The sequence below is a fragment of the Aethalodelphis obliquidens genome, unplaced genomic scaffold, assembly GCF_003676395.1.
Source record: "Aethalodelphis obliquidens isolate GAN/ISIS:26980383/991018 unplaced genomic scaffold, ASM367639v1 scaffold40, whole genome shotgun sequence".
NCBI lineage: Eukaryota > Metazoa > Chordata > Mammalia > Artiodactyla > Delphinidae > Aethalodelphis > Aethalodelphis obliquidens.
Genome location: NW_020837984.1, coordinates 6,811,723 through 6,838,647, shown reverse-complemented (window position 1 = coordinate 6,838,647; position 26,925 = coordinate 6,811,723). Strand labels below are relative to the sequence as shown.

Sequence of the window (26,925 nt, the reverse complement as noted above, 5' to 3'; positions counted from 1 at the left end):
AATTTCAATATTTTTCTTAAAAATCAATTTTGTTGAAATATGATTTACACATAATGAAATGCATTTCAAGTATGCAGTTTCAAGTGTTTTGACAAATTTATACTATTATCAAGTTATAAACCATTTCCATCACGCCAAAATGGAATTTCCATTTCCATCATCGTTCCCCCTCATGCCTCTCTGCAGTGAATTCCCCTGCCCTAGGCAACCACTGATCTGTTATTTGTTACTATAGATACAGTTTTTCCTATTCTAGAATTTCATGTAAACGGAATGATACAGTATATACTCTTTCTAGTTTACTATTTTTTATCATGGTAACATATGTATAACAAAAAAATATGGAATGCTTCATAAATTTGTGTCATCTTTGTGCAGAGGTCATGCTAATCTTTCCTGTATAGTTCCAGTTTTAGTATACATGGTGCCAAAGTGAACACAGTATGTAAAACACAGTATGTAAAGACCTCTTTCGTACCTGGGTTTGCTTTTTGTTTTTGCATGGCATAATATTTTTGTGATTCACTCCTTTTATTGCATGTTCAAGATATTTTAAATATATTTTTTAAGCAAATAGTGCTTTTAGACTGGATACTTTTTTGAATACCACCATTCAAATATTAAAAAGTTAAAAAGGGACTTCCCTGGTGGCACAGTGGTTAAGAATCCATCTGCCGATGCAGGGAACATGGGTTCAACCCCTGGTCCAGGAAGATCCCACATGCCGCAGAGCAACTGAGCCCATGGGCCACAACTACTGAGCCTGCACTCTACAGCGCATGCACCACAACTACTGAGACTGCGTGCCTAGAGCCCGTGCTCCACAACAAGAGACGCCACTGCAATGAGAAGCCCACATACTACAACGAAGAGTAGCCCCCCGTCGCCGCAACTAGAGAAAGCCCGCATACAGCAACGAAGACCCAACGCAGCCAAAAATAAATAAAATAAATTTAAAAAGTTAAATAAACTTGAGTAATTTCTTGATTTCACATTGTATTTGTTTATTAGCAAAGAAAAGGATCCTCTGCTATTTATTTTCAGAATTGATTGATTTCACAGGTGAGAACGTAATGGTGGCCCATATAAGGATGATATCAGAGGAGGGCAACAGGGATAACTCTAAGGTAGCAGGTAATGGCAACCCATTGTGAGGAGAGCATTGGAGAGAGTGGCAGCAGCAGGGGCAGGAGACTGGCTCATACAGAGGATTCAACACATAATAAAAAGTATTTCAGGGACTTTCCTGGTAGTCCAGTAGGTAAGACTCCACACTCCCAATGCAGGGGACCCAGGTTCAATCCCTGGTGGGGGAACTAGATCCCGCAGGCATTTCACAACTAAGAGTCTGCATGCCTCAACTAAGAAGTCCACATGCCGCAACTAAGAAGCCCACGTGCCACAACTAAGAAGTCCACATGCTGCAACTAAGAAGCCCACGTGCCACAACTAAGAAGCCCACATGCCACAACTAAGGAGCCCACATGCCACAACTAAGAGTCTGCATGACACAACTAAGAGTCTGCATGCTGCAACTAAGAGTCCGCATGCTGCAACTAAAAGATCCTGCGTACCACAGCGAAGATCTGGCGTGCCACAACTAAGACCCAGCGCAGCCAAAATAAGTGAATAAAATAAAATATTTAAAAATATATATATATTTCAGATAATGGTAGCCAGATTTCTCACTGACTGACAAGGAAGAAACAAAAACAAAAAGGGAGAAAATTAGATGAATCCCGTGTTATTGAACTGGGTTTGGAATTATCAATGTGAAATAATAGTTTACAATACAGGTGGATAGTTATAGAAATAAATATAGAAGGAAGGTATATACTTATACTTCCTAGGTCTGACCACAGAGTGGGACTGGAAGCAGAAATATCCTAGTAGAGTATATCTAGGACCTAGATGTTGGTTTCTAAATAACATCGTCACTAAAAGGAACCAGTGTTCCTTGAATAAATAGCTGATTCCAGAGAGGAACAGGGAAAATACCAGTTGAGCTTGGAACATCTTATTGTGCTGAGAAGTATGGAAGTGATAAAAAGTAAGTGATGGAGAGATGCCAAGAGGACTCAGGATCTGGCTTGAAGGGGCTCCCACTGGCCAAGTCTGGGATAATTTGAGCATCGAACCAATGATATATATATATTTTTTTAAACCCCATTTCTGGTACATTGTAGCAGAGTCACCACAGGCATTTAATCACCTTAAGCCTCATTATATTTCTTTTTTTAAAAAATTAATTAATTTATTTTATTTATTTTTGGCTGTGTTGGGTCTTCGTCGCTGCTCACGGGCTTTCTCTAATTGCGGGGAGCGGGGGCTACTCTTCTTTATGGTGCACGGGCTTCTCATTGTGGTGTCTTCTCTTATGGCCGAGCACGGGCTCTAGGCGCATGGGGTTCAGTAGTTGTGGCACATGGGCTCAGTAGTGGTGGCTCGCGGGCTCTAGAGCACAGGCTCAGTAGCTGTGGTGCATGGGCTTAGTTGCTCTGCGGCATGTGGGATCTTCCCAGACCAGGGCATGAACCTGTGTCCCCTGCACTGGCAGGCAGATTCTTAACCACTGCGCCATCAGGGAAGCCAGAAATCACTTTTAAAAAATATATTTACTATCTTGGCCAGAATTCCTTAGAACTCTTTTTTTTTCCCCCCTAGAATTCTTTAGGCTCTGTTAGGATGCATTTGCTTGCAAGTAACAGGAAATCTAACTCAACTGTCTAAAACAATAAAAAAAAAAAAGCATGTTCTCACAAAATGTTCTGAGGTAGTTTAGCCAAAGTGTTAATCGCCAGCCCCAGATTTTCATTAAATTGTTCCCCTCTTTCGTCTCTCAGCATAGCAGCTTTGTCCTCCTCTCTTGGCTCTCCTCATGACTGCAATACGGTTTCAGCAACTCCAAGCTTAATGTTCTGACAATACAATATCCAAAGGCCTGAAAGGGAAGAAGAGTACATCCCTTACTCGTGCCTATTTTTAAACATCAGGGAAATTTTCCCAGAAGCGCTACAACAGACTTTCCCTCACCTCCCATTATCCATAATCACATGCTTCTCCTTAAATGAACCACTGGCAAGGGAATTTGAATCACCATTACTAGGCTGGACTAATCAAAATTCATCTTCTGGGGCTAGTAAAGGGTCAGCTTCCTTTACAAGCATTTTACCACTTAATACCTGAACAAAATTGGAATTCTATTAGCAAAGAAAGAATGGAATGGCTGCTGGGTAAGCAACCAACATTATCTTCCACATAACACTCCTTAATTTGATTGAATAATATTTAAAGATTTCTTTAGATAGCTCTGTTTTCCAGTGTATAGGAAAGTTAAAAGAATATATGTTATATTTAGTGGATTAATGAATTTATTTCACCACATTCAGGGATTTGATTTTTATAAATCCAATTATAACCAGTTCAAACCTCCACTCACAGTCCCCTCACTCCTTTGAATCACATCCATCCCACTGCTGGCTTCCCTGGACACATAATTCACTTATCTAGTCACTGGCTTCCTCTCACCCTCAGCAGTCACTGAGATGGATTCACATCTTCATCTGATCACCGTCTGTGTGGCCCAGTAGAGACCAAGGTATAGCTTGAATGGAGTAGGAAAGAAGGGTGAGAGATGAACAAAGGGATTGTAGGGACGACCCTGCCCCCTTCTCACATATGTTGATTCTAAAAGTGGAAAACCAAAAAACAATGTTTACATTACTATGATTGTGTAAATACCGTTCACTGAAGAGCCAAAGACTTTTCTCTGATTGTACTTTCTTCTCTGGTTCCAGTGCATGACTGAAAGAAGGTCCTCTTCGTGTCTCTCCTCTGTTGGGTCCCTTGTTTTTTGGGTAACCACACCTTCTTTTCCTTTTGCTGGTGTATTACATACACAAATAAACTCCTGAGAAAGTACGTATGGAAGGTAAACTTCCTGAGTCATTGATTAACTAAAAGTCTCTCCACTCTGCTCTCATACCTGATAGTTTAGGCACAGAATTGAAGATTCAAAGCATTTTCTATTGTCTTCTTTGCCTTGCTCCATTGTCCTCTACTTTCCCATGTTGCTCTTAAGAATACAACGTCATCTCAACTCCCTGTAATTTGACTATGGCTTGGTTTTTTTCCCTCTGTGGAAGGTTTTAGAGTCTTCTCTTTATCTGTGGCATTGTGAATTTCACTACGCTATAGATACACCTTGTTTTTTTATTCTTGATTTTTTTTTTTGGCATCACTTACTTTTACTTTTTATTGTAAAAAGCACATACAAGAATTTTAAGAAATTATTAATATATGATAAATCAGAACCACGGTTGAGTTATTAAACCCATTTTTGTATACATACACTAAAATTCCAAAAGTAGAATATCATTAAATATGAGAAATATGGTAGCACTATCATATATACACAGCTCACGCAGAGATCTGTCTGGGTCATCTTTGAAGCTTTTATGTACATGTCATTGATACAAAAAGCCTGCAATTGAACTTCTACTCTCCAATTGTCCTTTTCCTGATATTCATGGTTAAATATTTAAGGAACTTTAGAGATATAAAGAAAATGCATTGAATGCTAAGGGCTCTATGTGCTTTACTCTGAACAACTGTGCACTGTACCTTGAGAAAAAACTTTTGTAGTCCACTCCTAGCTAAGGTAGTGGAAGACTCTTCTAGTTCCTTTTTAGTCAGTTTAAGTTTTTCCTAGTCAGTTATTTGAGGGCAAAGTACAAAAATAGCTTGGGAACCAAATCCCATTTTTACATTGTTAAGTTCATTATAAAATGCCACTCAATTTTTTTTTTTTTTTTTTTGCGGTACGCAGGCCTCTCACTGTTGTGGCCTCTCCCGTTGCGGCGCACGGGCTCCGGATGCGCAGGCTCAGCGGCCATGGCTCACGGGCCTAGCCGCTCTGCGGCATGTGGGATCTTCCCGGACTGAGGCACGAACCCGTGTCCCCTGCATCGGCAGGCGGACTCTCAACCACTGAGCCACCAGGGAAGCCCGCCACTCAATTTTTAAAAGTCACTAAAAGGACACTTTCTGCAGTAAAAAAGGGCTAAGTTCAAGTTTTTGTTGTTTGACAAAGACACAATAATGCAATACATAGGTCATATAATCATTACAGCCTAAAGTGAAGTGTATGCAGTTTAGGGAAAAACAACTTTGCAATTATTTGTTTCTCGTCTCCTTCCCAAACAATGAGGAGAATCTCTTGTCATTTTATATATGTACTTCTTTTTTAAACCTTAGTTTATATGCTGGAAGTTTACTAATCTATTTATATTCAAAATGTATAATGGCACTTTTCTAGACACAGTGGCTTCTCAGTGGTTTAGCTGAGTTCTTCTGTATACAATGAATTGACTTCTAGGTAGTTGACAACTCCTGGGTGGGGCTCTCTCCTAGAATGTTTGTTTCAGTGTGGATGACAAGAAGCTGAGCACAATTCTCCCAGATGCCCCAATCCAAGTCTGCTCTTCTATTTTAATTTCTCATTTCAGCCAGTGGCTCTTCCAAGAAAAAAATCTTGAGATTATCCTCAATTTTCCACCCCTGTCCTACCATTTCATAACTCAATTTCCAAGTTTTGTTGATTTTATTTCCTAAACAGCTCTTGACTCTCATGCTTCCTATTTCATCCCCACTTAATCATTTTATGTGTCAATTTGGCTACATTATAGTACAATTTGGCTGTGTTGGGTCTTCATTGCTGCGTGCGGGCTTTCTCTAGTTGGCGGTGAGCGGGGGCTACTCTTCATTGCGGTGCACGGGCTTCTCATTGCAGTGGCTTTTCTTGTTGCAGAGCACGGGCTCTAGGTGTGCGGGCTTCAGTAGTTGTGGCATGTGGGCTCAGTAGTTGTGGCTCACAGGCTCTAGAGCGCAGGCTCAGTAGTTGTGGTGCACGGGCATACTTGCTCCACGGCATATAGGATCTTCCCAGACCAGGGCTTGAACCTGTGTCCCCTGCATTGGCAGGCGGATTTCTAACCACTGTGCCAACTGGGAAGTCCCAAAACTTTAAAACTTTTGAAAGTAAATATTGGTGTAAATATTTGAATAAGAAAGGATTTCTTAAATGAGACTCAGAAAGTACTAACCATAAGGGAAAAAACTGTCATATATGACTACATTAAAGTTAAATTCCACGAACAAAGGCACCTTAAACAAAGTGGAAAGCAAATGCCACAGTCTGGAAGAAGACATTTATAGTGCATAGAATCAATAAAGGATTAGTAGCCAGATTATAAACATATCCTACAAAATTAGATTTTTAAAACCCAATAGAAAAATGGGCAAAGGATATCAACAGGCAATTTTTAAAGGACTAAACACACTTGGGCAATAAACACCTGAATATATGCTCAACCTCAGTAATAATCAGGAGCATATAAATAAAAATAACAAGTCACCATTTCATACTCATTAGACTAATAAAAATTAAAGTCTATCAGTACCTTGGTAACCATTCACAAACATTCAGACCCTAAAGGTAGGAATGGGGATGCTTTGAGGTGATCACGTCTTGTTTTGGCCAATTAAATGTGAGCAGAAGTGATGTCCATCACTTCTGTGCAGAAACTTTCACAGCCAGAGTGTGAGACCTTTAGTTCTTTCTCCCTGCCTCTCAGAAGCATGTGTCAGGATGGATCCTCTCAGCCCAGGTCCCTGAGTGACTGTGACAAACGGCCCTTCACTGTTTACCTGCACTGCACTTGCAGCAAGAAACAAACCTTTGAATTAAGTCACTGGTGGTTCTTGGTTTTGTGGCTTAATTTAGTCATCCTGATGATACAACCTTCATTGTTGGTGAGGAAGCTGAACAACAGGGACTCTCACATACTGCTAACAGGAGGCCAAGCTGGTACAGCAACTCTGGAGAAAAGTTTAGAAACTTTTAGTCAATTTGTGCAACTCATATATGCACAAGGATAATGATGGAAAGTTTTTATTGTAGCATTATTTTAAGAGAAAAACTGAAAATAAACTCAATGCCCACTGACAGGAAATAGATATATACATTTTTGTAGATTCATAGAATAGATGACTATAGAGTAGCTAAAATAAATAAACAGAAGCTATCTGTCTCAAAATGTATAAATCTCAAAACCATAATTTAGAGTATAAAAAATCATATAAGGAGATAAGTTCACTATATAAAGTTTAAATAGTATATTATGTTATGGATACATAGTATATGTAGTAAAAGTATCACAACATGCATGGGCATAATAAACATCAAATTTCAGAGAAGTGTTTACTTCTGGGAAAGGAAGAGCTAGAAGCAGTGTCATCTGTATAGGATGAGGGTATTTGAAATGCTTCAATTTCTTAAAAAAAATATATATATATCATATTATTATGTTAAAATGCTGGGTGGTAGGTACCTGAATGTTTGTTGTATTATCCTCTGTACTTTTCTGTCTAGTTGAAATATTTAATAATTAAAAAGAAAACATAGGCAAACAACAATGAAAAGAAAGAGCATCTATAATTCTGCCTTACCTGCTCCATCCCTGAAATGACCTCTATTAACATATTGGTGTAAACCTGTCTAATGCTTCTCTGTGTCTTTGTGTCTCTGCCCAGCTGGCTAGGAGGAACAGGGTGGCAAGTCTTCAGATAACTGCAGCGAGGACAGTGCAGAGTTTCGCAGGCTAGATATTTTGGACCTCAACTTACTCATTTAGAAGACATAATTATGCTAAGTTAATATATTTATTAAAAGGAGAAACAGTTCATTATTCTATATTTAAGAATTTGCATTAATTCATTTCCCATCACTTATTTTGATTTTTTAAACATTTTTCCTCTCAATTTTTCAGAACTATTAGAGACTTCTAAATGCATATAAAACCTTTAGAATAAACATACAGAAGCATGGCTATGAGAACAGAAAATTCTGGCATTGAAGAAGGGCGTCATATTTAAGCTTGATCTTTTAAGTGGTGTATCTCGTTTTGTTTTTCTGCTTTTCTACCTTTTTCTCATTTGCCTTCTAGGATTCCTTATTAGCTAAAATTCCTCTTATCAGCTCTCTCCCCAGTATTCTGTTTCCTTCTACAAACAATATGCGTATGCACACTTGGTAAGGAAGACTAAGCAAGCATGAAGCTTAATGTGATTTAATTTAAACTATGGTTTCCTTGAGCTTTTAGTGCCACCTTGTGGCAGCACTCTGATGTCAGAATCTATGCTTTCCTGATTTCTTTTTATGCTCCTGAACACAACTCTGACTGAGGTTTACAGTATTAGTCATTTAAAGATATCATGTCACATAGCAGTATGGTTCTCAACGTGTCTGTAATAGAGTCACCTGGTGACCTTTAAAAAAATACTAACCTAGGCCCACTCCAGAACCACTGTCAGAGAGACTTACACTGATTTGTTGGACAAAGGTAGATGTCATTTAACAAATATTCAGCTATTGCACATCATTTACTGGGAAAAAGTCATGTTTCTTCCCTGAGTATATGACTACTTAACATTAGAAATGAAAAATGCACTTTAGAAATCCCCCCTCAAGTATTTGTTCTTGATGTAAAATAATTCTGACAGTTGCCCACGTTTCTTGCTGAAGTTTCACTTTTTCTTAATTTTTTTTGAAATTCTCACTGGCACGTGGGATCTTAGTTCCCCGACCAGGAATCAAACCCGTGCCCGCTGCAGTGGAAGCGTGGAGTCTTAAACCACTGGACCGCTAGGGAAGTCTCTGAGAGTCTCATAATTTCAATGGTCAATAGCTTCTGGTTGGCTCAAATTTTTTATTTTTTAAAGATTTTTTGATGTGGACCATTTTTAAAGTCTTTCTTGAATTTGTTACAATATTGCTTCTGTTTTATGTTTTGGTTTTTGGCGGTGAGGCATGTGGGATCTTACCTCCCTGACCAGAGATCGAACCCTACCCCCTGCATTGGAAGGCGAAGTCTTAACCACTGGACCACCAGGGAAGTCCTCAATTTTTTTCTTTAATTTGGGAAAATATATTAACTGCAGACAAGCATAATCTAAACAACCTACCACTCAAAATTAACAAATGTGAACACTGTTGTTTGTTTCGTATATAATTTTACTAATACAGCATAAGAGTTGGTTGGGGAGTCAAGGTCAATAACAACAACAAAAGCAGTGAGAACATCTGACTGCTAAACTGTGGAAACGTTGTGAATGCAACACGATTCAGAGAAGAGAGAGGTCAGCAGATTCATGGAGAAGGTGAGATTTGAGCAGGGACCTGGAGCAAGGGGAAAACTTCAATAGGTAGCAAAGCAAGAGAGCAATCTAGATGGGAGAACAGCATGAGGCAAGGCCAAAAGTGGGAATGAGCACAACATAGTTACTTCTAAATAATAATGGTCTAATAATATTTTACATTTTTTGAGCACTTACATATGTCAGGCACTGTTCTAATTGCTTTACATGCATGTGTTAACTTGTTTAACATAGCAATACCGTCATCAAGGGCCCATTGCTCAGGTCATTTTTTCTGTTTCTCTTAGACAAGTTGCCATGTCTGGGACTCAGTTTCTCTACCTGGGAAAAAAAAAGCAGATAATACTGTTCTGTGCATGGATACGTGCATATAGGTAAACACAAGAAGAGACTAAATAGAAAATGATATACCTGTTAGGGTAAATTGGTAGGTAAATGGTAACTCTATGTTTAATTTCTTTTGAGGAACTTCCAGACTGCTTTGCAAAGTGCAAAATAGCTGCTCCATTTTACATTCTCACCAGGAGTTTGTGAGGATTCCAATTTTGCCACATTCCTGGCCACATTATTAGGTGGCTTTTTGGTGATAGCTATTCTACTGGGTATGAAGTGGTAACTCGTGGTTTTCATTTGCATTTCCCTCATGGCTAATGATGTTGAGCATCTTTTCAAGTGGTTTTGGCCAAATGGCCATCTTCTTTGGAGAAATGTCTATTCAAATCCTTTACCATTTAAAAAACTGGGTCGTCTTTTTAAAATTTTGAGTTGTAAGAGTTCTTTATAAATTCTGGATATAAGTCCCTTATCAGATATGTGATTTGTCAATATTTTCTCCCATTCTATAGGCTGTCTTTTCACTTTCTTGATTGTGCCCACTGAAACACAAATGTTTTTAATCTTGGTAAAGTCCAATTTATCTATCTTTCCTTTTGTTGCTTGTGCTTTTAGTGTCTTATCTAAGTATCCATTGCTAAATCCAAGGTTGTAAAGATTTACCCCTGTGTTTTCCTCGAAGAGTTTTACAGTTTGCTTTTACAATTAGGTCTTAGATCCATTTTGAATCAATTTTTTTGTATATAGTGTGAGATGGGGTCTAACTTCACTCCTTTGCAGGAAGCTATCATTTTCCCAGCACCATTTGTAGAAAAGAATATTCTTTCCCCATTGAATGGTCTTGGCACTATTGTTGAAAATCAGTTGGCCATAAACAGATGGGTTTATTTCTGGACTCTCAGTTCTGCTTCATTGATCTGTATGTCTATCCATATGCTAGCACTACACTGCCTTGATTACTGCACCTTTGTAGGAAGAGTTGAAATCAGAAAGAGTGAACCCTTTGTTCTTTTTCAAAATTGTTTTGGCAGTTCTGGGTCCCTTGAGTTTCCATATGAATTTTAGGATTGGTTTGTCAGTTTCTACAGTGAAGCCAGCTGGAAATCTGACAGGAACTGTGGTGAATCTGTAGATCAAGTTGAGGGGTATTACCATCTTAACAATAGTAAGTGTTCTGATCCATGAACATGGGATAATCTTCCCATTTATTTAGATCTTCTTTAATTTCTTTCAATGATATCTTGTAGTTTTCAGAGTACACATTTTACACTTCTTTTGTGAAATTTATTCTTAAGTATTTTATTCTTTTTGATGCTATTGTAAAGGGAATTTTTAAAAATTTCATATTCATATTTTTCATTGCTAGTATACAGAAATAAATTGATTTTTGTATATTGATTGTATATCCTGAAATCTTGAACTTAATTATATGTTCTAATAGTTTTTTAGTGGATTTCTTGGGATTTTCTATATACAAGATCATGTCGTCTGTGAAAAGATATGGTTTTACTTTTTTTTTTTAATTTATTTATTTTTGGCTGCGTTGGGTCTTCGTTGCTGCGCACGGGCTTTCTCTAGTTGCGGTGAGTGGGGCTACTCTTTGTTGCGGTGCGTGGGCTTCTCATTGCAGTGGCTTCTCTTGTTGCGGAGCACGGGCTCTAGGCGCACAGGCTTCAGTAGTTGTGGCTCGCGGGCTCTAGAGCGCAGGCTCAGTCGTTGTGACACATAGGCTTAGTTACTCCGCGGCATGTGGGATCTTCCCGGACCAGGGCTTGAACCCGTGTCCCCTGAATTGGCAGGTGGATTCTTAACCACTGTGCCACCAGGGAAGCCCTACTTCTTTTCCTATTTGGATGCATTTCATTTTCTGGCATGGAAGACAAATTGCAAACCAATAGACAAAAAAGAAAGAAAGAAGGGGTTTCCCTGGTGGTCCAGCGGTTAAGACTTTGCCTTCCAGTGCAGGGGGTGCGGGTTCAATCCCTGGTCGGGATCCCACATGCCTAGGGGCCAAAAAACCAAAACATAAAACAGAAGCAATATTGTACCAAATTCAATAAAGACTTAAAGAAAAAAAAGAAAAGAAAAAGATAATGATGTAATAATGTCAGATTTGTGATTTGTACAGAAATAAACTATGATGATGTAATGAGAGTGACTTGGGTAGCTACCTTAGATTGGGGACATGGAAATGCCTCCTGTGAGGAAATGACATCTAACCTAAAACCTGAATTATAATAAGGAGGCTTCTAGACAGTGGGAACAGTAATGTGAAGGAACTAAATGGTGGGAATGAGCTTACTTATTGGAGGAGCAGGTAGGCCACGTGACTGGAATGTAGTAGCAAGAGGGGAAAGGAGACTGAGAGGCAGCCAGGGGCTAGTCTGTGTGGGACTTCGTAAACCTGGGCAATGGAAGTTGGATTTTATTCTAGGTTTGATGAGGTGCTACTGGAGTGTGATGTGATCTGATTCACATTTCAAAAGTACTGTAGTTGCTTTGTGAATCACAGAGGTTAGAGTGGGAGCTGGAATCACTTAGGAGGCTTGGAGATGTTAATAACTTGGAGTGATGGATTATGGCGATGGAGAGAAGCAAATGGATGTAGGTTTTATATCAGACTTGCCGATGAATTGGATGTGGGGAGTGAAGGAAAAAGAGGAATAATGAGGAATTTCTAAACATTCGGCTTGTGCACTTGAGTGGGCAGTAGTGCCATTTACTGAACGAGCAGGGAGTTGGTGGTGGGTTGGGGAGACATAACACAAGTCCTGCTTTTATTATGTTAAGTTGGAGACACCTACTGATACTCCAAATACAAATCTCAAGTAGGCACTTGGATAAACAAGGCTAGAACCACAGGGAGTGAGCTGGGATCACTTGTTTTCAGTTTGAAGGAGCTGCCAGTGAGCCAGGAGGCACTCTAAGAGAAAATGTTTCAGGTAATCCAAGGTAAAATTGTTTCAAGGTGTTGGAATGTGCTGATAGACCTAGACTTCAATCCCAGTGTGCGGATTACTTTAGCTCCCTGAACTTTCTTCTCCACCTATAAAATGGGGATAATACCCGATTTGGGGGTTTATGGTGAGACTGAAGGAGATAAGGCACCTTAAGAGAGCTAGCAGCAGTCTCAGCAGCTACTAATTTAGCAACCACTCTTCTACAGTTTGATAACTACTCTTGTCATAGACAAGTAGTAAAAGCGCAACTAGCTACGTTTTCTCAAGGAAAGATAATCTTGGAAGGAGAGCTGCTATAAGACCATGCTGCAGCCTCACTCTCTCCTTCAGTACCTCTTTGAAGACAGCACAGGTCACTCACCACCACACAGCAGGAAACAGTTTTCCTACCTCTTCCTACAAATCCTGTTTACACTGCTTAAATGAGGCAAGAGGTTTAGTATAACAAAGTAACAAATGATGTCACAGCAACCACTGAATTATTATGTGCCTCTTTTCTTTCTTGCATTAAACAAACACACATCAGTCTTAGCAACTCAAGTTATAGGAAGAGGGATATCAATCTCCCATCTTAAAGACTTTTAAGGGCACTTCCCAAATATTAAAATAACAGCAAATTCCCTGGTGGTCTAGTGGTTAGGACTCCACACTCTCACTGCGAAGGGCCCGGGTTTAATCACTGGTCAGGGAACTAAGATCCCACAGTGCAACAATAATAATAGTTAACATTTCTGGAGGCCTTACGATTAGCCAGAAAATACTGTGCTAACTGTTTTAGATCTCTAAATCATTTACCCTGCCCCTGCAACAGTCCTATAAAAGTGGAAATAATATTATCCCCATATCATCCTCCCCAATAGATCAGCTTTAAATGAGAGAGTTAGCCAATTAGAATTGGACTGGCTAGGGACTTCCCTGGTGGTGCAGTGGTTAAGAATCCACCTGACAATGTACAGGACACAGGTTCGAGCCCTGGTCAGGGAAGATCCCACATGCTGTGGAGCAACTAAGCCCGTGTGCCACAAATACTGAGCCTGCGCTCTAGAGTCCGCACATCACAACTACTGAGCCTGTGAGCCACAACTACTGAGCCTGCGCGCCTAGAACTTGTGCTCCACAACAAAGAGAAGCCACTGCACCGCAACGAAGAGTAACCCCCACTTGCCACAAATAGAGAAAGCCCGCGTGCAGCAACAAAGACCCAACGCAGCCAAAAATAAATAAATAAATAAAATTTAAAAAAGAACTGGACTGGCTATAGTTCTCAGTGCTATCCCAAGATTTACAGCCCAAAAGACATACTATAATTAGTGCACATGTACCATACCACTACCAGCTGTGTTCCCCTAATTTTTAAGGTCTTAAAAAACTCTTAGCTACTTGAGAGTTTAGACCTCTTCTCTTTCAAATAAATAAAGGATAACAAATACTAGGAGCCTTAACTATGCAAATTTGTAAATACTAATTTTCTACATAGCCTAGCATCACACCAAAGGAAAATTAGATTTAAAAAGTTTCATATTTACAATTAGATTTCATAAGACCTAACTATATATTTCTCTTAGCACTAAAATTTATGGCTAGGTATCCCCAGTGCCTTTTAACTGAGCCATGTGAAAAGGTGAGGTTCATAATAGTTCTTTAAGGAACAGTTGAGGGTTGAAGAATTAATTCGAGGTACTGGAGATAAAAGGGTTTTTGCTTGTTTGTTTGTTTTTATACTAAGATTTGCCTTTGGCAGATTAGCATGATAGGGCTTCAGCCTCTGCTTCCAAAGCACTTAGCATATCTCACAATACCTGGCTGAGTGTTCTAAAGAAGGACAATAGCAAAATGGTCCAACAGTATGGAATCAGCACTGTTACCAAATTATCTTTTCTGAAGTATTTTACCCTTAAACATTTTTCTGAATCTTTACCAGGATAATCTCATTTAAAACAATCTTAAAATTTACAAAGTTCACCTCTTCCATGAAAATGTGTGATCTAGAGCCCATCCGAACATTTTTGAGAAGATGGAATGATTCAGATCAGGGGACTTTGCAAACAACTTTTGTCATTAATGTTTATTTCAATTAAATAAATGTGAATTCAGAATTAATGGAAGATAAAACCTCAAAGTATTTGGCAAAACAAATGCTATTACGAGTTTGATTAAAATGTTTGTGGTACCTGTGCTATGAATTACAGACATCCACAAAATTAAAAGCACATTCTGAAGAAAATCAAATTCTGATAAATACTGTTTGTAAAAATTCAGCAGTACAGTCCCCCCAGGGGAGAAGTAATTTGCCTTGCTACCATCAGTTAAAAATCAAATGAGCATATTTTCCTCTTTTAATTGTGACCGTCACAGCACTGTAGAACATGTACAAACCTAAATCCTTTTGATCAGAGTAAACTAAACAAGATGCTGGTATTTAACAGGGCGTACAGATCATGTAGTATAAAACATTTTCTTCTGAAAATAAAAATTTTATAATCTGTTTCAAAAATATCAAACAATTGAAAAATATATCGACTGCAACAAAATTTCCAAAGAGAAGTTCAAAAATCTTGGCAAAGCCATACGTATAACATCAAATAAAATCTAGCTTCATTTACCAACTAAAACACTCATTAAAAATAATGATTTCTGTACGTCTAAACTGAGTGTAACACTTGGACATTTCAACAGAAATTGCTGTTCTGTCATACACTATTAAAGTCTGTTCTCTAATCTGAAGAAATTTCAATTATAAGGCAAAGGAAGACTAAAAATAGAAACAGTGCATCTTAAAGTTTTTCAGAGACCTACATACAAGTAATTTCCAAACGCATAATTTTTTTATGCTTATGGTTTGGAACAAATTTTCCCTGAGCACTCTTTCTGCTTGGTTAGAAAATTAAAACATGATCTATAGAATAGAATTTGATTTTTATTTTTCTTAAATATATGCAATTTTTCATCCATCAAATGTATTTGGGAATCTTTCCTTCTAGACATCTCTAAAGTAATAACTAATTATAACTGTTTTAAGGGGCTATTCGAATGGCTATAGAAATATGGTTGAGTTTTAGTGCCCTGAGAACTGTACAGTGGGTGTCTCATACAACTGAAATGATTTGCTAGCCTTAAAATTATCAATGGTTATTTTAACAAATTCAGAATGGCACTAGCTTCACAGAAGAAAGAGGTAATAATCAGTAATTCCAGCTCAGATGACCAATAAGTACTAAAAACTAAAAAAAAAACAAACCAACAACAAAAAAACACAACTAAAAAAAAAAAAAAGAGTTGGATTAACATTGTGCTTTCTATGGAATAATGCTGAAAAAAATTAAGGCTTCTGCCCAACACAAGAACTACTTCATCTTGAAAATTTATTTAATGCAGTCTTGAGATCTGTATACTCCTTATTAATCATGCAAACTTAAAATTAGCATCACTGGAAATTTCATCACACAAATTGCAGTTCTCAGAGCTATCCCAAGATTTACAGCCCAAAAGACATACTATAATTAGTGCACATGTACCATACCACTACCAGCTGTGTTCCCCTAATTTTTAAGGTCTTAAAAAACTCTTAGCTACTTGAGAGTTTAGACCTCTTCTCTTTCAAATAAATAAAGGATAACAAATACTAGGAGCCTTAACTATGCAAATTTGTAAATACTAATTTTCTACATAGCCTAGCATCATACCAAAGGAAAATTAGATTTAAAAAGTTTCATATTTACAATTAGATTTCATAAGACCTAACTATATATTTCTCTTAGCACTACGATTTATGTGGCTTGCAAGAATAATTAATAAATAACTTAAAACATTTAGAAGTCATCGTTCTGAAGACCTTCAAGAAGTGATGAGCAATTTCAGATGTCCAGAGGTGAGTCTTCTGTCTTCTTATAGTTTAAGGTGCTTTACGCAAGCCGACCTTGACCAAAACGACTTTTAGACCTAGATTTTTTAAACAGAAAAGAAGGTCAGAGGTGCTTCTAAAACAATAAGTTGCCACTGCTTGAGGTCATGTTTGCTTGACAGTGTCAAAGTTTAATGAAACTTCATGTAGCTCCATGATCCATTTTCAAAAATTCTTGGAGATGTATTTTGGAATTCAGATATTTTTTTAATTTCAGGGAAATAATATGTACATATATTGTATATTATGAATCTGGAGCAGTGCCCCACAACCAAACACATTAATACTTCTTCAGTGAAACAAATGAGCATTTACATTAAGTGGGATAAATAAAAACTATAAATAGTACCACAGTAGCTCAGGTCAGGCTTGAGTTGCCACAAATGTATGCAAAAAGCTTTTGGCTTTCTGAGCTTTCTGGATTTCAGAATTGCAGATAAGGCATTTGGATCTGTAGTATTAATAATCAAATCTCAGTAACTGTTAATCTTTCAAAGAAAATCTGTGCTGTAAAATGACTCAGAACATACAAATTAGACTTTATTAAGAGAGATAGAACAAGAAACAAGAAAGGTTTCAATGATTTATATAAAGTAGTAATATATTATCTACAAATAGTATAAAAATCCTGCTAATTCACACTATAGCTTACATTTTTATCAGCAGTTGGCTCAGAACGGAGCTGACTCAATAAACAGAAAACTTTTTGAAAAGTATACTTTCATTAAATGTTGTGATCATGACCTCTTCAAGTCTTAACTTTTAAGTTAAAATCTGGTTCTAATTAATGTCTGGATGATCAAATCCCCGAAACAAAATAAAACCAAACTCAAATTATGTGCTTCTAGTGTTCATATGATTTTTCCAAAAAAAAATCACTTCGAAGCTAGTGGCATTCTGGATTCATTTATGCGGATTCACCTTGTGTTTTTCTCCGAGCTGCTTTGCCGTGCACTGACTGGCACTGCGGCCTTGATTTGTGCTTCGAGCCTGGAATAAATACCTCCTGCAAACTGCACAGTAAAGGAGAAAAATTAAGTTATTATCTTTAAGGAACCAATAGAAGCTCTGCTTTATTGAAATGGCATTACTTTTTAACTTAGAAGTAATTTTATTTTGATTTTTTTTTTGATTTTTTAAATTCAGGCTCTGAGTTACAATTTTATATAAGTAAAATTCACCCATTTTAGTGTACTGTTCTGAGTTTTGACAAATGCATACAGTTGTGTAACCACTCATAATGGAGACATAAAACAGTTCAAATACCCCAAGAAAATCCCCTTGTGCCCCTTTTAAGTCCAACGATTTGACACTACCAATTCCTGGCAACCACTGACTTGTTTTATGTCCCTATACTTTTGCATTTACCAGAACATTATATAAATAGAATCATACAGTCTGTAGCCTTCTGAACCTGGCTCCTTTTGCTTAGCATAACGTGTAGGATATTCATCTATGTTGCAGCATGTATCAATAGCTCATTCTTTTTATCTATTCTACAGTCTTACTCATTTATCATGTAAAGGACATTTGGGTTGTTTTTAGCTCTTGGCAATTCTAAATAAAGCCACTGTAAAGATATGTGTGAAATGATCTGTATGGTGAGTAAACACTTAATGCTATAATGCTTAATGCCCAAGTAGGCATTCCCTTTTGCATCCTTACTAGCTATATACAAGAGTTCCAGTTGATCTATAGTCTTGCCAGCATATTTAAAAAACTTTTTTAGCCGCAGAGCAACTAAGCCCGTGTGCCACAACTACTGAGCTTGCCTGTGCTCTAGAGCCCTCAAGCCACAACTACTGAAGCCCGCACACCTACAGCCTGTGCTCCAGACAAGAGAAGCCACTGCAATGAGAAGCCCGCACACCACAACGAAGAAGAGCCCCCGCTCGACACAAATGGAGAAAGCCTGTGCGCAGCAACGAAGACCCAATGCAGCCAAAAAAAAAAACCAAACTTTTTTAGACATTCTAGTGGGTGTATAGTGCTATCTTGCTGAGGTGTTAATTTACATTTCCCTAATGACTAATGAAGTTGCATCTTTTCCTGTGCTTATTTGCCACCTGTATCCCTTCTTTCTGAAGTGTATGATTAATCTTTTGCCCACTTATTGTCATTGGGTTGTTTATTTTATTATTGAGTTTTGAGAATTCTTTATATATTTTGGATATAAATCCTTTACCAGATAAATATTTTACACATACATTCTCATAGTTTATGGCTTGTCTTTTCATTCTCTTAATAATGCCTTTCAAAAAGAAGTTTTAAATTTTGATGAAGTCCAATGTGCCAATTTTTTTCTTTTATGGATAATGCTTTTGGTGTGGTAGCTAAGAAATATTTGCCTAACCCATGGTGATAAAGATTTTTTTTCCTGTGTTTTGTTCTTGTAGGGAAGTAAATTTTTAAATAAAAGAATTAGGGGCAAGTGTTACTGTGAATACATAATACTGGTACTAATGATGATACATAATGTTATGATTAACATGTAATTCAGTAACAGTAAGGTATTTCTTGTGATCATTTTCATCAAGATAACATCTTATTTTAAAGATAATGTCTAAGCACTGCATGCAGAGTTGATGAAAATTAGCAACTTCCAGGGGTCACCCTCCGGACAGTTAATCTGCTCTTGGTTGGACATTACACTTTCAGTAACAATGTACTTTACTATGTGTGTTATAGAGAGGACCTATGGACTGTAAGAGGTGGTGAAAAACTTATGTGAACAAACTGGCTAACCGGTACAGAATATAAAAATACATAAAAAATTTACTCTTTTAAAATTATAAAGCATCTTTATACTTATGATGAAAATAAAGTAGGAAGGCATATCCAAGCAAGCACAGTACCCGAGTACATAATTCTTACTTCTTTTGCTTCCTTTGACTTGACTCGGTCCAGATCACCCAATCTCATCTTTATTAGGTGCCCTGTAATTTCAGACATCCGCCGTTGATCTGAAGGTAAAAATTAATAAACCTTACTTTTTATGAGGATGTTTTATTACTTTTATTTCTTAAAGAAGATTGCAATCATCAAGAGTTTATGAAAATATCATTGGATATTATTTATAGACACATACACCTATTTATCTTTGAAGGATTTTAGGCTGCAAGTGGCAAAATGGCTCATATACAGATAACTGTGCTGCTTTTAATATTACTGTAAATCAGCCTAAGACATATTCAGCCTTCTTGAGAGTGGAGGTATTGGGTGAAAGTCAGTCTTAGAGGCCTCAAAATGACAGATACATAAAACAACATATTATCTACTGGGATTGTCTAGTAATGAAAACTCTGGTTGATGCCTAAGGGAATGTGCTAATTCTGGGCCTTATTCCAGTTGGAATCTTTAAAGCTATTCAGCATACTTCATAAAATAAAAGATTCCTATCATTGCTATTTAGACCTAATTTGTACACTACACAAATAATAAAACTTACCATCTTCTCTTTGTGCATCTTGGTTGAATCTCAAGGATCTTGTGGCATCCCACTTATTCTTCTGCATACTCACACTATTGAAAAAATTAAACAAAAATCAGCACTGATGCTTTTACAGTGAACATCTGACTGGATTAAGGAGCAATACTCACATGAAAGGAGACACATCTCTAGAAGTTGACTAAAAAAAAGTAGACAACATTAAGGCCCAATTAGAACATATTTATTGATTAGTGTTATAGGTAATATAAAAAGAGTTTACATTTATTGGATGCAAGATACTGTACCAAGAGCATTACAAGCATTCTTTCACTGAAGCCTTGCAACTACCATGTGAGATAGGTGCTACTATTACCTCCATAATAAACAGCTTCAGAGAAGTTAAGAAACTTTCCACAGAGAAACAGACCTAGAATTTGAACCCAGTTTTATTTGTCTGACCTGGAAGCCCCCCACCTCTATGCAATCTTTTAGAATTCACTCATTCTGTGCCTGTGGTCCTTAATATGGAGATGAACGTACAACCCATCCAACATATATTGTGTGGAACTTGTTTGAACCCCAGCTTTTCACACATTTTTACAATCTATAGTTTCTCTTTTAGCCAACTGTAGTTATACTGTTCTCTTATTCCTACCTGGCTTTTTACTCCTTCCTTTGAAGGCACGGGGAAATAAGAATAATTTTAAAAGGTCATAAAATATTTATTTTAAAAATTTAAAGGCTACTTATTTTTTGAACAAGTAATACTGGTTCAAAATTCAAGAAGTACAAACAGCACATATATTAAAAAGCCTCTGTCCCCCAGACATTCAGTTCCCTTCCTTAGGGGCGACTAATTTTATCAATTTCTTGTATAGCTTTCCACAGATATTTTATGGATATACAAGAAAATTCATATATATTCCTTCATCTAGTCTACAAAAATGGTAGCATAATATGCCACTATACATACTGCTCTGCACTTTTCCTTTTTTCTTTTTTTCTTTTTATTGAAGTATAGTTACTTTACAATGTTGTATTAGTTTCTGGTGTAAAGTGATTCAGTTATATATATATATATATTCAGTTATATATATATATATATATATTCTTTTTCACATTCTTTTCCATTATAGTTTATTATAAGACATTAAATATAGTTCCCTGTGCTATACAGTAGGACCTTGTTGTTTATCTATTTTATATATAGTAGTAGTTTGTGTATGCTAATCCCAAACCCCTAATTTCTCTCCCCCAAACTCACTTTCCTTTTTTCATGTGTCAATATACCTTAGAGATCTTTAATCTCAGTCTTTATAGTGATTCTTCACTCATTTTTACACTGCTAGCATTCCACTGTGGCATTCATTACTCTTCTTTTTCGAATTTTTCCTGGCTGTACCTGCTTATTTCTCAATATGAACTTTAGAATAGTAATAGATAATTTACTGTTACCTTCTCCAATGCCTTTTCTTTCTTCTGACCACAGGGTGAAGACATCTGCTTTTTTGGTTGTTTAGTGAATTTCTTTGGCTTCTCCTTTTTCCCTGATAACAGAAGGTCAATGTTATGAGCATAAGTCCCATATACTTTTCCCATGCACTTGTCACATTCAAACAATAAAACCACTGAAAAATAAAACATTGTTTTTAAAAACTAACAAATTACCTTGGGATAAAAAGTAACTATATGGAGAAATCAAACTAAAACTGCTTTACAGAGGTTCATTTTAATTACTTTTCTTCTTTCTACTTGGTGAAAATCTTTGCGGAAAAAAATGAGGGCAATGAATTCCAAGTGCCAGTGAAATTAAATACAGAAACATGTTGGGGAAATTATTCATATTTCTTTCTCTGAATCTAATTTGCCAGTGGAGTCACACCTCCTAATTCCAAATTTTTTATATAAAAAATAACTATAACCCAGAAAAACACAATTTGAGAATGGGAGGAAAGAAGAGCTCACAAAAAATCTTTAAAATGTCTTTTGTTCATGCAGGAGGTGGGCTATGAAGGTAGAACATAAATGATCTTGTGAAGAACCAGATCTGGGACAAAGTATATTTGAAACTAAGGCATTCCTGCAGTCAGTATTCTGCTTTACTCTGGCTGACAGTTTAGTGGAGAAAGGAGAGAGGCAAAAAGGAGGGGAAAGAAGTATTTCTCTAAAAACAATGTTTAAAGGTTAAGAATAGCACATTAGAACACTGTTTCCCAAATATCAATTATTTGTACACCACCTTCACACTTTTTTCTTTTTTAAACTTTTTTTTTTTTTTTTTTTTAATTTTTATTTTTTGTGGTACGCGGGCCTCTCACTATTGTGGCCTCTCCCTTTGCGGAGCACAGGCTCCGGACGCGCAGGCTCAGTGGCCATGGCTCACGGGCCCAGCCGCTCCGCGGCATGTGGGATCTTCCCGGACCGGGGCACGAACCCGTGTCCCCTGCATCGGCAGGCGGACTCTCAACCACTGCGCCACCAGGGAAGCCCACCTTCACACTTTTTGTTCTATCTTAAAAGGGAAACTTTATCACTACCATAAATGAAAAACCTGTAAAATGTGCTATATAGAAGCTAATTTTGAAGATAACAGAAAAAGACAAAACAACATCAATAATCTGGATAGATTTATTTGCCTGCTGGCAAGCCCTGAGCCCCTGACGTGTCTCTCTGTTAAAGTGGGAGATTTAAGCGTTATAAAATTTCTAAAAGCCATGATAGGGTGGGACATATGATAATGGCAGTGTGAAAAGGTTGGATAGTTCCTTCCCTAAAAACAGAACAAAAATATTATAAACAACCATCTGCAGGTACTGGGGAATAGTCAAAGGAAGACAGGAAGTTCAGTGTTTACGTTTGAAAGATGCAAGAGCTAAGAGCTGTGAGTTTGTGGCTTTCTTGTCTGAGGGCACTTCCCCACCTCCCCAGTTCAGGGAGGAAAATTACAGCCTTGAGTTCTAGGGAGAAGATGATAAAGTTCGAAGCAACAGAGAAGCTGGAATTTCTTTTTGGCCGTGCCACGTGGCTTGTGGGACCTTAGTTCCCTGACCAGGGATTGAACCCATGCTCCCTGCAGTGGAAGCGCAGAGTCCTAACCATTGGACTACCGGGGAATCCCCAAGAAGCTGGAAATTTAAAGGGGAAAATATGGAAGCAAGAAAGAGACTTGAGGTCTAAAATGTGAGTATAAACTATGCCCAAATTCCTAGCTGAGTGTTAAACTCTGCAGGTATATGGGAGACCCTAGGAAGCCCCGCTAAAAAGGTAAGCAGAAACTAGGGTGGGGTGTTGATCCTTGCAAGACGGAACTGTTCTTTGCGAGATGTGGGAGTTTCTTGTGCCTTCTGACTGAATGATTTCCCCAAACTGCCTTTAGCTTGAGCTTCTGAGAGTCTTATAGTCTTGAGGTATCAGAGGTCAGACTTGGGAACTGGAAAAACAAGTAGGAATCTAGGAGGGAACCCAAAAAGCAAGGAAACCACTAGGCAGGTGAGCCCCCAAATCTGAATATAAATTCTGTCCAAATCCTTGGCTGACCACTAAACTACACAGGCTGGTGTGGCCCCTGGGGGTGGGGTGGGGGCAGGCTAACGCAGTAGCAGTCAGCAGCCAAAAAACCTATGAAAAACACCATCCACTGCATACCAGCCAGGAGACAGATTTTGCAGTTTGGGTCCAGCAGGTTAATTGCTTACTAGAACAAAAATCCCAACAATCCTCAGAAGAACAAAAGAGATTTCAGAGTTGCACAAAGATAATCTACGATGTCCAATTTTCACTGAAAAGTTATGAGATAAAGAAAGTGAAAAGAAAAGAAACAGTCAGAAAACACCCAGAAAAGAAACAGTCAATAGCAACTGATCCTGAGAGGGCCAGCATGTTGGACTTAGGAGACAATAACTTCAAAGCAACTATTATACATATGTTCAAAGGAAAAATGGTAGTATTGAGTAAGCACATAGAGAATCTCAACAGAGAAACGTAAAGTATAAAAGAACCAGGGGGAAATTCTAGAGCTGAAAGGCACAATAATTGAAATGAAAAAATGTACCAGATGGGTTCAAGAGAAAATGTGAAATGGCAGAAAAATGAATCAGTGAATGTGAAGTTATCAAAAGGTCATAGGTGTACTGGAGCTCCAGAAAACGAGTGAGAAAAAGGGGCAAAAAAAATACTTAAAGAATAAAGATTGTAAGACAACATTAATTTACAGATCCAAGAAGGTCAACAAATCCCAAGTAAGATAAACTCAAAGAAAGTCACATCTAGGCATACCATAGTTAAGCTTCTAAAAGTTAAAGATAAAAAGAAAACCTGGAAAGCAGCATGATTAAAAGTGCACATTACATACAGAGGGGAACAATTTTATCACAATGACTGACTTCTCATCAGAAACAATGAAGGCCAGAAGACATTGAAATGACATATTTATTTATTTATTTTTTAACTGGCCAATATTATGTTTAATGGTTAAACACTAAAGGCATTATCATTGAATAAAGAACAAGACAAGAATGAAAACTACCACCACTGGAAATTTTAGCCTCTGTAAAAAACAAGGAAAAATATTGAGATATATGAGACCAATTTTATCACAATGACTGACTTCTCATCAGAAACAATCAAGGCCAGAAGACATTGAAACAACATATTTAAAGTGCAAAAAGAAAAAACTGTTATTAACAAAGAATTATATATCAAGAAAACTCTACTTCAAAAACAAAAGCAGGGACTTCCCTGGTGGCGCAGTGGTTAAGAATCTGCCTGCCAGTGCAGGGGACACGGGTTCGAGCCCTGCTCCGAGAAGATCCCACATGCCGAGGAGCAACTAAGCCCGTGTGCCACAACTACTGAGCCTGCGCTATAGAGCCCATGAGCCACAACTACTGAGCCCGCGTGCCACAACTACTGAAGCCCGCGTGCCTAGAGCCCGTGCTCTGCAACAAGAGAAGCCACCACAATGAGAAGCCCGCACACCACAATAAAGAGCAGTCCCCACTCGCCACAACTAGAGAAAGCCCGTGTGCAGCAACGAAGACCCAAAGCAGCCAAAAATAAATAAATAATTAATTAATTTTTTTAAAAAAGCAAGGGGCTTCCCTGGTGGCGCAGTGGTTGAGAATCCACCTGCCAATGCAGGGGACACGTGTTCGAGTCCTGGTCCGGGAAGATCCCACATGCCGTAGAGCAACTAAGCCCGTGCGCCACAACTACTGAGCCTGTGCTCTAGAGCCCAGGAGCCACAACTACTGAGCCCACGTGCTGCAACTACTGAAGCCTGCGCGCCTAGAGCCCGTGCTCTGCAACAAGAGAAGCCAAAACAAGGAGAAGCCCGTGAACCACAAAGAGTAGCCCCTGCTCACCGCAATTACAGAAAGCCCGTGAGCAGCGACGAAGACCCAACACAGCCAAAAATAAATTAATAAATTTTTTTTAGATGATGATATGGATTTTCTCCTTTATTTTGTTAATATGGTGAAATGTATTTCCAAATGTAAAACCAAACTTGCATTCCTGATATAAACATTACTTGGTCAATTACTTGATATATTAACCTTTTTTTTTTTTTTACTGGATTTTATTTGTTAATATTTAAAAGTTTTTTATTTTGATGATATGTTTTTTATTCTTCAATTGTTAATATGGTGTATCACATTGATTGATTTGCGTATATTGAAGAATCCTTGCATCCCTGGGATAAATCCCACTTGATCACGGTGTATGATCCTTTTAATGTGTTGTTCATTTCTACTTGCTAGTATTTTGTTGAGGATTTTTGCATCTATATTCATCAGTAATATTGGTCTGTAATTTTCTTTTTTTGTAGTATCTTTGTCTGGTTTTGCTATCAGGGTAATGGTGGCCTCGTAGAACGAGTTTGGGAGGGTTCCTTCCTCTGCAATTGTTTGGAAGAGTTTGAGAAGGATGGGTGTTAGCTCTTCTCTAAATGTTTGATAGAATTCACCTGTGAAGCCATCTGGTCCTGGACTTTTGTTTGTTGGAAGATTTTTAATCACAGTTTCAATTTCATTACTTGTGATTGGTCTGTTCATATTTTCTATTTCTTCCTGATTCAGTCTTGGAAGGTTATACCTTTCTAAGAATTTGTCCATTTCTTCCAGGTTGTCCATTTTATTGGCATAGAGTTGCTTGTAGTAGTCTCTTAGGATGCTTTGTATTTCTGTGGTGTCTGTTGTAACTTCTCCTTTTACATTTCTAATTTTATTGATTTGAGCCCTCTCCCTCTTCTTTTTTAAATTTTTTATTTAATTATTCCTTTATTTAATTTTTGGCTGCTTTGGGTCTTCACTGCATGCGGGTTTTCTCTGGTTGCTGAGAGTGGGGGCTACTCTTCGTTGTGCACAGGCTTCTCATTGCAGTGGCTTCTCTTGTTGCGGAGCACAGGCTCTAGGCACGTGGGCTTCAGTAGTTGTGGCACACAGGCTTCAGTAGTTGTGGCTCGCGGGCTCTAGAGTGCAGGCTCAGTAGTTTTGGCACGCGGGCTTAGTTGCTCCGAGGCATGTGGGATCTTCCCTGACCAGGGCTCGAACCCGTGTCCCCTGCATTGGCAGGCGGATCCTTAATCACTGCGCCACCAGGGAAGCCCCTCCCTCTTTTTCTTGATGAGTTTGGCTAAGGGTTTATCAATTTTGTTTATCTTCTCAAAGAACCAGCTTTGAGAAGTTTTATTGATCTTTGCTATTGTTTTCTTTGTTTCTATTTCATTTATTTCTGCTCTGATCTTTATGATTTCTTTCCTTCTACTAACTTTGGGTTTTGTTTGTTCTTCTTTCTCTAGTTCCTTTAGGTGTAAGGTTAGATTGTTATTTGAGATTGTTCTTCTTTCTTGAGGTAGGCTTGTATTGCTATAAACTTCTCTCTTAGAACTGCATCCCATAGGTTTTGGATCGTCGTGTTTTCATTGTCATTTGTCTCTAGGTATTTTTGATTTCCTCTTGGATTTCTTCAGTTATCTCTTGGTTATTTAGTAACGTATTGTTAAGCCTCCATGTGTTTGTATTTTTTACGTTTCTGTGTAATTGATTTCTGATCTCATAGCGTTGTGGTCAGAAAAGATGCTTGAT

General features: G+C 37.9%; 1 protein-coding gene and 1 non-coding gene across 4 annotated transcripts in view; both read right to left on the bottom strand.

The window, feature by feature from the left end:
• Positions 1–335: 335 nt before the first annotated feature.
• Positions 336–440, bottom strand: LOC113633676 (U6 spliceosomal RNA). The gene has a single exon (XR_003438300.1). It is a non-coding gene; the product is annotated as a U6 spliceosomal RNA (small nuclear RNA).
• Positions 441–14,562: 14,122 nt separating this feature from the next.
• The window catches only part of SANBR (SANT and BTB domain regulator of CSR), a 64,779-nt gene continuing 52,416 nt past the window's right edge, over positions 14,563–26,925 (bottom strand). For all 3 annotated transcript variants that reach the window (XM_027131775.1, XM_027131776.1, XM_027131777.1), the window contains 6 exons: positions 21,296–21,387; positions 20,011–20,039; positions 19,859–19,932; positions 19,285–19,373; positions 17,332–17,423; positions 14,563–16,448 (listed from right to left, as the gene is read on the bottom strand). In XM_027131775.1, coding sequence (XP_026987576.1) covers positions 16,412–16,448; positions 17,332–17,423; positions 19,285–19,373; positions 19,859–19,932; positions 20,011–20,039; positions 21,296–21,387 — 413 coding nt within the window. In that variant the 3' untranslated portion in view covers positions 14,563–16,411. The remainder of the gene's footprint in view (positions 16,449–17,331; positions 17,424–19,284; positions 19,374–19,858; positions 19,933–20,010; positions 20,040–21,295; positions 21,388–26,925) is intronic.